The sequence below is a fragment of the Talpa europaea genome, assembly GCF_964194135.1.
Source record: "Talpa europaea genome assembly, chromosome: 2".
Classification (NCBI taxonomy): Eukaryota; Metazoa; Chordata; class Mammalia; order Eulipotyphla; family Talpidae; genus Talpa; species Talpa europaea.
In genome coordinates, this window is record NC_140068.1 from 25552734 (window position 1) to 25563561 (window position 10828).

Sequence of the window (10828 nt, forward strand, 5' to 3'; positions counted from 1 at the left end):
TGAAATATATTTGCTAAAGTTATATATTTTGCAATGAAACTCATCAAACTCAAAAATAAAACTGACTATAAAAACTATTTGCATTTACCATTAATATTGATACCTGAGGGGAAAAGTTTGCTGGAAAATGAGAAGTTGATAAGTATTTCTATAAATATTCTCAAAAGGTTAATGGCCTCAGGGTTCTTTTTAATTTATTTTATTTATTTATGCATATAAGAGCTGGGGTGTAGGCCAGAGGTACAGGAGCAGAGGGTGAGAGGATTCACCAGAGACAAAGTGGGGAGCAGAACAGGCAGATCCACTGAAATATACTGTTGAGGGGAGCAGTGGGTGAAACAGGAGAGGTCTGCTGCGCTATGTGGGTTAACTACCTGGCAGGGGATTGAACTTGTGCTTCAGTGGCTGCAGATAGCTTCATAGTGCTGAGACTTAAGCACAGTGCAACCAGGGAGGCTCCACGCCTCAGTTTTTTATCATACAGAACACATGAGGCCTCTCAACACGGTCACTAGGGATTCTCTTGAGAGTCAAAATTAGGATATGAAAGGAAGAGGAGATGGCAAAAGCAGAGTTATCTGAGTAAGTGGAACATTAGAGGGGACAGGAAGGTATTGAAAGGGGAGCTGTGCATCCAAGAGAAAGACTGTAAGGAGTGGAAATAGTTGAGATATAAATGGTAAAGAAAGAAAAACACCAGAATATGAGTGAAGGCAGAAGAAAGGGATGGAAAGCAATGCTAGAGAAGACAGTTCCCTTCAAGAGCCGTGACAACTGAATTTGGTATGTGACTGCAAAGTCACCAAAACAGAAGAGGCCTCAGTATAAGTAAGGGGATTCTCCTGTACCCACAGGATGTCCTTCCTTCCTAGTACATGCCAAATGGTCATACTGGACTGATCCTGATTCTGAAAGCAAGTCATCACATCACTGCCTCTTCTTGATACACAAGTCATAGTTGTGAACTTTCGTTGATAGCTCATCTACTGCCCCTTCCACTTCAGTGACCCAATAAAATCATATCCCAGTTTAGATATTGCCACTGAATCTAGACCCAAGTGTTACCTCTAACAGTGCATCTGTATTTGGATTTATAACTATCCACTGATCATATGGGTCTGTGGTTTTTTATATCTTGTGCTGCCCTAGTCATAGTTATCACTTAATCTAAATAAAAATGCAGTGCATTCATTCATTTAACCAGAACAGTCAGGCACTATTTTAGGCCTAATAGTAAACACAACAGTCTTAGTGAATTCCCAGAAAACCTTGCCATATTTTATTAGAGCATGTAAAACAATTACCATAAGGGGCGAACAGGAAACTTCCTTGGCCCCAAAGGTGCTCTGGACATCTCAAAGTAAATGCTGAACTGTGACTGGAAAGGTTAATTAAATTTCAGAAACCAAAAAGCAATGTTAGTTCAGTTTGATTAAGAACAGAGAACTATCCTGACTAATCTCTGCGGTGAATTCTAGAGATAATGCATTGCAAAAGGAAGGAGAGAGAAGCTAACAGAATTAATAACTTTCACACCCAAATTTCTGTTAAACAATGCCAACCCCGTGCAAGACAAAGATTTCTTTCACAAAAAGGTAAGAGTGATCTTTAATCACTGCCACCCACACAAAAATCAGCTTTTGCTATGTGTGCTTTGAGTACACTGGTATACATATTCCTAAGAACAGCAGGTCACAAACACACCATAATGCTGCAGGAGAGCTCACTGGGGAATGGACAAGTGTACTGCAAGGTGGCTGAAAATTACCACTTTAAAATGATGTCAGGGGACAAGGTCATTTCAAATGAATCTTCAAGTCCAACCTCAGTGGAAGTTTACATTTCAGCTCAAATCTTAATTTGGGGCCAAGGAAGGGCATCCAGTATTTAACATATTTACTGAAGCATACAGAGAATAATACTTGTGTTTGCCCTCTTCATGTAGTCTGGCTCAGTTTCTAGGCCTGAGCATTTCTAGGGCCCAGGGCCAAACGCTCCCAGAGCAGAGTCTGCTGGTCTTCCCCAGGGATCAAACCATGTTGGAAAGAAGAAGAGGAAGGCAGAACCTTCCCAACTATGTCCACTCTCACATACCTGTATCATTTCAGCTCATCTGAAATATTTTCAGAAAAAGTACAAGTCCTGTACCCACTAAATAATTAATTCTCTGCAAGGCAACTCTTGTTTTTATCATGCTAGATAAAAACTATACACCTAAGAATCAACCCCATATACAATAATTACTCAAGCTCTTTCTTCAACTTTATTAAAAGTGTGATTTTAACCTAAAAAAAGGAATTCCTAATTGTACCCTCTTTCTAGAAGGCACGTTCCAGTGCTGTTGGATAATTGTCAAGTCCCCTTTGGAAACATTTCCTTTTGGAAATGCATAATGTGAGGAAGGGTTGGGGGATGGGGCAGGATTGGGGATGGAAGGGTGAAAAGGTGGTATTAAAGTAGGGCGGGGAAAGATCAGTGGGTAAAGGATTTCACTTTCAATCCAGTCCTCAAAAATAAAGCAATGTGTTTCGGTGTATATTAATGTTCCACAGTAGATGATAAGACATGAGGTAAGAGTGCTTTCCAATTATACCAAATTAGAAATAGATTACAGCAAAAGGTACTACCTAATGAAATAAAAAAATATTCATGATCACAATGCTTTTGGAGGTTAGTCCTGACACACTTCCATGTCAAACACCGAGTTGCTTCATCAGCTTAAAGGAATGCTATTTACCCAGCTAATTGTGTCAAGAACTGAAATGCATAATCCAAAGGTAGTCTTTTCTGATAACTATTCTGGATCTGTAAGTAAATAAGTAGGTAATATTTAAATATTGAATTTAGCAATTGGAAAATCAGCAGCTTTTCACGACCGAAGGCATTGTGTGCTAACCACCTGAAAGTACCAATACTAAATAATTTTAAGTGACCATTTGTAAAAACTAAGGTCTCCCACCACCAACAACAACAAAAAAAGTGACTCAATGAACTAAAATGAAAGTCTCATCAATATCATGTGATTCTACACTCAAACTGCGACATAAGATTCAGGAATATATCCAGGATGCAAACCATAGTATGTGGTTTAAACCTTAGGCTTATTTTCAAGTACTAAGTATGTGACACCATCTCATTCTAGGAATGCTGGTTCCTCAAAGTGCTGTAACATCGTCATGATATTCAAAACACAGTGAAAATGGAACCAACCGCTTAGGAAAGAAAACAGAGATTTCAAAAATCAGAAAAGGCATTCTCTGCACAGCACAAAAATCATAGTATGCAAGTGATGATAATGTACATTTTGACGGTATTCTATGCATAGAAATCTGTTACTTCTATATACCACCATAATAGCAACTACAACTTCATTTAAATTGAAAAATTTACTTTGCCACACCCATTATTCCATTTGATGCTTACAATAATCTTATGTGTTTTGCAATGGAGTTTAATTCTCTTTTTAACACAAAAGAAACTGGAGTTTGGAAAGAGCTGCAATTAATAAAGACCATGAACCAAAACCCCAGGCTTTCTACCTCTCAGTCCAGCACTTGCACCATAGACCAAGAATGAAACATTTCATAAAGTTGACAATGCGTCCTGCAACTGTCCTAACAAAACAGCAGAGGAATAACTAGTACTTCTGCTGGCAACTAAAACCATATAACATGTGCTTAAAAGAAAGGACAAAAAATCAAACACTTCCTCACATACTATGAATAATGATGAAATAGCTGAACACCTGCAAGAAAACTACCAAACAAAGCTAGACAAACGAAAAAGTCATTTAGAAAGTTCCTAATAAAACAATCCGTTGAATCCTGGCAAGTGGAATCAGTGAACAAGGGAAGTCATTGATACCGCACCCAGAGCCAGGGCAAAGAGGTAAAACCTTTCCAAGACCAACAACTTGCGGGCTGGTATTTTACCCTCCAACACTCTACACTTTTTAGAAGGTAGAGGTGGTGTTTCTAAAGATCACGATTTAAAAATCCCGACTTCAGCAAAAGGCTCACAGGCATCAGCACTGCAAGTGAACCATCCCCCTGGGGTAAAGACAAAACACACAGGGGGTGATGCGCAAGGACAGAAGCCTGCAGAGGAGTGTGCAGGAGGAGCTCGGGAGCTCGGGGCCGCCGGCACTGGCGCTGTCCCTCTCCGGGTCGGGGGTGCTGACCGCGCTCGGGGCGCACCGGCTGCGCCGCCCTCCCTGCCCCCCGGGGCGCCGGGCGGGGCGCGCACCTACCAGCGAGAGCACTTTATAGGTGTTGGGGTCCTTGGCCGTGCGGGCGCGCGCCGCCTTCTCCAGCGGCTCCTCCCCCAGGTCCATGGGGGCCAGCAGGGACGCGGCCGCCTGCGACTCCCCGGACGCGTCGGCTGCCGGGCCGCGGGGAGGGTCGCGCCCGTTCCCCGCCGGGCCCTCCCGCGGGCCGCTCCCGCCCTCGCCGCCACGACTCCCGCCCCCCGCGCAGCCATCGCGCTCCATGGTGGCCCCGGGCGCTCAGGCCCCGCCGCCCCGCCGCGCCTTTAATAGGCTCCGGCCGCCCCGCCCCGCCCCGCCGTCGTGCCCGCCCCCCCAACACCCCCGCCAGACCCCTGGCTGCGCGCCCGCCGCCCAGCGCTGCAAATGAGGGAAAAGCAATTCTACGCCCCGGATTATTTGGCTTCCTGTCTGATTTCGGGCACTCAGCGTGTCGGTTATTTTGGGTCCTTCACGTGGGCGTGTCTTTAACTTCACCCCGAGCCTAACCCTCCCCGCCCCCGGGCACCATCCAAACTCTTGCAGGAATCGCCCTGCGTCGCCTCTCGGCGCGGGCTGCGCTGGAATTGCAGTGCGGTCTGCACAGGGCATGAGATCATGGGGCCCCAAAATAGAGGGAGAGGAGAAGGATGCAGCGAGGCTATTGCAGCTTCTCAAAGCGGGAGAGTGGAATCCGCTTCTGGACAGAGGAGCAAATAGGATCTAGGATCGACCATGTGGGAAGGTTTCCTTCTTTTTCTCCTCTTAGAAACAAGAATTCCCTCAAAGCCCTGCCGCCCACCACCTATGCAGCTGTGAAAGAGGACTCGCCACCCTTAAAATATCTGCTTTCACCAACATACATGCATATATGGGACATTTAGCTTTCTACGCTTTTGTATAGTTTCTATGTTTGTGGCGCTGCTCTTGTTTTAATATATTTACTTATTAGTTCCTTTAGATTTGTTCTAGGAAAGCTTCAGTGTCCATATTTTCCTGTTCAAAGGCTGACATTGATAACTAGGTTAGTAATATCAAAAATTCGAACGATTGTTTAAAAATGAGCAATGATGTGGGCCTTCCTCGTGGCGCAAGGGGTTAAGACACATTCTATGAAGCTGTCCACAGCCACTGCAGGACAAGTTTGATCTGCGGCCAGGGAGCTACCCACATGGTGCGGCAGACCTCTCCTGTCTCGTCTGCTGCTCCCCTCAGCAGTGTAGTTCACTCAGTCTGCCTGTTCTGCTCCCACTCGGTCTCTGGTGAATCATCTCCCCCACCACCTGTGGCCTGTACCCCAGTTCTTGTATGCATAAATAAATCTTAACAAAATGAACAATGATGTAAAAAATTAAAAATTTAAAAAATAAAAACTTTGAATGCAACAGAAAATACTTTGATTCTTTACGGACTGTGGGATATGCACCGTAGGCTATAATTCTTAGTGGGTTTTTTTAATTCAATTGCGGTTATGCAACTTTACACTTCCTTTCTCATCAGTTAGAAAAACCACAACTGTAAGGTGAAGAGAGCTCTGCCTGTTGAGGAGAACTCAATAACTTTCAACTCCTTTTCAGTACCCACCGACTTCACTGACCAAGAAAAAGTATACGTTTAATTTCATTTTGATGATGATTACACAAATATATACAAACATTTAACAGATGTCAAGTGCTGTCCCCTTTAAACAGGTCAACTTGGGATGCTTTCCATTTATACTGATAGTTCTTTCATTCAGTTATGAATCTCCCATGTTTTGGGCTCCATCTAGACATGCGTATCAAAAATAAATTTAAAAAAATCTTTCCCAAGTGACTTTATATGGTGAAGGTGGTGAAAGTGTTATAGGGCAGCCCCGATATTGAACGGGTTGCCTGGCTGTGGGTCCTCACCCGCGCGCTTACAAGGGACTTATTAATACTCCACTACAGGCACACACAAAAGGTTAATAAAAGGTTTATTTACAAGGGAAAAGGAAATAAGGAAAATGTACAACTCAGGGAGAAAATAGGGAAATAAAGTCTTTAATGCGTCCTACCTGATCCGACGACCTGGAAACCCAAAAAGCACTCTCCAAGCTGGCCGGACACTGGGAGCTGGCGGAGAGTCAAAATGGGGGACCCCTCCAAAGCCCACGTGTCTGGCTTTATGCCAACCTGGCTGCTTAACCCCACCCTCAGGTCCCAGCCACCTTCCCTTTGGTGGTGATGGGATTTGGAGTTCCCAGTGTCTTTGGCTTTGGCCTGGGGTGGGGGTGGAGTCCACAAAGCCTGTATGGAATTAGCTTTAGGACATCCTTTTCCCCCTAACAAAAGCAGTAAACAAAAATGTAAAACTCCAGTCATATATGTACAATAGAGTCATACATAGGGGAGTTTAGTGGAAAGACTCTCTGGCATCTTGGAGAAGTAAAGGTCATTCATCAAACAACATTCAGTTTTTAATTACCTTTGAGTCAGCTCACAAACCACCCAAGAGAAACAGGTTTTCACTATTTCATAGTGACACATAATTTTTTTAGCCCAAACCTGGCTCCAAATTTTCCTTTGACTGTTTCCAAAAATCAGATCAAGGACAAAGATTTGCTCCACAGACTGTCAAATAAGTGGCAAAAGTTCTAAAAAAGCAACTCCATGGAGTCATTCCACAGATTCTTCGTGGCAGACAAAACAAATGGTGTTGAGTGTGTAACTGCATCCCAAGGACACAAACCTTGTTAAAGACTTCACCCAGGGTACAAGTCTGCACACCATCTACAGGATCACAAACTCAAAGATAGATGCTGACAGGAGCCAGGGCAGAACGAGGTAGCCCCTGTAGGTAACTCTGGGACCTGTGGAAGGGGACAGCAGTTGGTGCCAGAATTCTTTGCCTCTTGTGGTCAGATAGATTTTTCAAGACAAACAGGAAATTTAGATGTTTGTGTGAATTCTCCAGATTGCAAAATGTTGTCTACAAAATTCAGTGAAACAATTTTTTAAAACACTTTAAAGGCCAAACAAAATGTACAAATCTACAGACCACCAGGATGCAGCTTCTGCCTTATGTTCTTGCCTTGCCTGTGCCAGTTGAGACTTTTATGAATAAATTTAAGAATCCAGTGAAAATTCAAAAATCAAAGGAATAAAAATGAGTCAAGTATGCCACTTATCTTACTTACCTCTAGACACTGCAATGCCTGCAATGACGTCTTATCCCCATCTTGTTTGTGTTCTAACTAATCTGAGGGACAGCTTCGCATTCCAAAAGGTAATAAAGTCATGAGACATAGTACTGCTACACATCTTCTCCAACTGATGCAAAAGTAGACAGTGAATGTTTCCTGCTGGATCCTAACCCACTCCGCTTTAATGATTAAGGACTCTAATCTTGGTGCAGCAATACACATGATAGTTTACGTTCTTGTAAGATTCCTTAAGTTTTACAGTATGTAAATGAAACATTTCTGTCTATGTTTAGATACTTTTGACAGACATAAGGCCAAAACTCCAGACAAAACCACTTTGTCTGTGCTTGAACTATGGCTTCCGAAGTTGAGAACACTTCTCAACTTTTAAAAAATAAAATATGTTGAAAAGTAATTATGTTAGCAGCTGCTTCAGAGCTTCTTCAGCTTTCCCGGTTCTCTAGCAAAATACCAAAGACCTCCATCCTGTCTCAAAAATTTTAAGTATCTCAGGAACTTTAATCTTCATAAGATTTAGGGAAAAACAGTTTCCATGGCATTAATTTATTTTTAAAATTTTTGTGACATTCTGATTTTCCTTTCCCTTTGCTGAGCACAAAAATATGCTCTCTAGAGGAAGAATCTTGGATCATTATGTGACCTTGTACAGATTACAAGTATTCTCTGAGTTTTGGCTTCATCATTTACAAAATGGTGTTACCTCATATAAAGTACAAAAACAGATAAAATAATCAGATGAAAATTTGGTTTCCTCTGGAGGAGGCTCTGTCTATCTATCTATCTCTGGAGTCTAAACAATCATGTATATGTACTTCATAAAAATTCATCACTATGCCCTTATTGTTTGTGCATTTTTCTGCATATTTATCATACTTCAAGAAAAGTTTACATAAAAGTTTAAAGAATAAAATAAAATGGTGTTGCAAATAATGTCATAAAATTGTACTTTCTATACATGCCAACAAGATATTTTATATTTCCCCAACATTACATGAAAAGTTAAATCTGTCCTTTCCACCTTTAAATCAATCAATTGGCACGGTTAAGAGAGAGAATTAAACCATTTAAATTCTACATAACTGTGTGTAATTTATGAGTTATAATGTCTGGGAAAGTTTGAGAGCTGCCATTGGACATGCATCTACAAAAGGGGAGGTCTTGCTTCTTATCTTGCTTGTTTTCAGTGTAACTTTGAACCCTGAAATGATCTTTAGTGAGAATTCTGTACATTTTTACAACCAGGATTTTGTTGAAAGGACTCACAAATCCCTTTATAGTGACATAGCTGAAAATCCATACCAGATTTTTAAAAAATGCTAACAACATGGATATTTAGTTTCACTTTAAAATATTGTCAACTGAGTCAATATTTTTTAAAACACCATGGGGGGGGCAACAATACATGCATCTGTAGGGGTCACTGACCTACATACAGGCTATCAATTTGCAAATTCTATCCTAGGAGTGTGCAAGGACTGTGTGCAAAGGATTGGATGGAATTCTCACTCAGTCTCCATTTTAACTCCAGGTTAAATATTCCCTGTTTGTGCCAATATCCATTCTATAAAGACTAAATCACAGTGTCTCAATCCCTTTCTAGCTCTTTACAGTAACTCAGTGACTGGTACTATCTGAAGAGCCAAATACATGTTGAGATGAGTAAGGTGTGACTAAAGGGCTGGTTCCCCAACGTACAATTGCTGTATTATTCCAAAAGAATGGGAATTAGATGCTGGATGGCAAAAGCAATAACTGTCTACATCAGTTTGTTCAGTTCCTGACTTACCAATGGAGCCTTCTAAGCATTGCAACGTGTCCATTGTATTTTCATCTAGGACAATGAACACTACTAAAAAAATCATTATTTTACTTTGATCCCTTTTTGTGTATTTGGGTTAACTCAGTGTTTGAAGGTAATTGTGCCCATTATTCCTGTTTGTTCCCATGCATCTACTCTGCAAGATGTTTGTTGGCAGGCGTTCGACAGAGTTCTTGCTGCAATGTAAAAAGAGACTTTGCTTTGGTTTGCTTCTCTTGGTATTGTTCATTGGATCTTTACTTATCCGTGTCTGATAAGGTCCCTGTGCACCTTTCACTTGGGTTTCCTCAAGTGTTATTGGTAAATTTCTAATTCATTTTCTTAGCTCCATCAAGGCTCAGGAATCCTTTGTATTTGGTTAAACTCTACCTTAGTTTAGAATAAGGTTGCATATACTTCTAAATATAGCCACAGAGTCCATCCAACCACGATCTAAGTTCTTTATATCTTACTCTGAGTTAGGGTGACTTTACCTTTAACTATAAAGCCCCACAGTTTAACTCCACTGGCTTTCAACTGTCTGCATCAGGCTGTACCAAAATGTGCCACAGTAGTACACTGATTATTTCCAATTAAAGAAACAGCCAAGAAGAAAATGCCATCCTAAACCTTCCTTTCAATTTAAAATAGAAATTTTCTCTTTTCTGTGTCCCTGAAAGCAGGAAATACTTCTACATGAAAGGTAACCTCCCTGCACAGAAATGGGGAGACACCCTTATCTCAGAGATAGGTATGAAAAACTATGTAAACAAGTTCTGCTTTGCTCACTGACTTAGTTGGACAAACTGAAACTTTCAAGAATTTCTTTGTCCTGTGCGTTCTCTACAGATATATTGCTTCTTTGTCTAAGAGCTATATACTGTTTTGGTCATTCACTAGATTCCTTATCTTATGAAACTCTACACACAAAATTAAATTTGTCTTTTCTCATGGCCTCCCTGGTGGCACAAGTGGTTAAGTCTCAGCACTATGAAGTGATCTTCAGCCACTGCACCATGAGTTCGATCCCAACCAGGGAGCCAACCCACATGGTGCAATAGATCTCTCCTGTCTCACCTGCTGCTCCCCTCAGCAGTGTATTTCAGTCAATCTGCCTGTTCTGTTCCCCACTCTCTCTAGCAAATTCTCTCACCACCCCGTACGTACCTCTGGCCTACACCCCAGTTCTCGTATGCAAAAATAAATCTTTAATAATAATTAAATTTGTCTTTTCTCTTACTAATCTCTCTCATTTCAATTTATTATTGGGTCAGCCAAAGGAAACAAAGATGATGAGGCAGAAATCCTCCCCAAATGTTCCTTCCACAACGTAGGTACCTTCCTCATCCCTCAAGGGCATGTGGGAAATTCTGGATTGTTCTCGCCCTATAACAATCAACAAAAGCTTCTGAGTGCTCCTCAAGGTTCTGTCTCACCACACTCAACAGCTGGCTTTCTATTCAGAAGGAAGCCGTTTGTATTGATGAGAGGAATGTTCTGCTGACATTTCCTTCATGAGACCTAAATCAAGAAGTAGGTTAAAAGGATCTCACTTTGGGGCCTCCCTGGTGGCGCAGCGGTTGAGCGCTGGGTTGCGAAG

General features: G+C 41.8%; 1 protein-coding gene across 1 annotated transcript in view; it reads right to left on the minus strand.

Moving 5' to 3' along the window:
* Window positions 1-4489, minus strand: part of ENPP1 (ectonucleotide pyrophosphatase/phosphodiesterase 1) — a gene marked incomplete at both ends in the record, with an annotated part of 66950 nt that extends 62461 nt beyond the window's left edge. Inside the window, one exon of the mRNA XM_084227887.1 lies at window positions 4250-4489. Within this exon, the coding sequence (XP_084084013.1) occupies window positions 4250-4489 (240 nt within the window). The remainder of the gene's footprint in view (window positions 1-4249) is intronic.
* Window positions 4490-10828: the final 6339 nt, after the last annotated feature.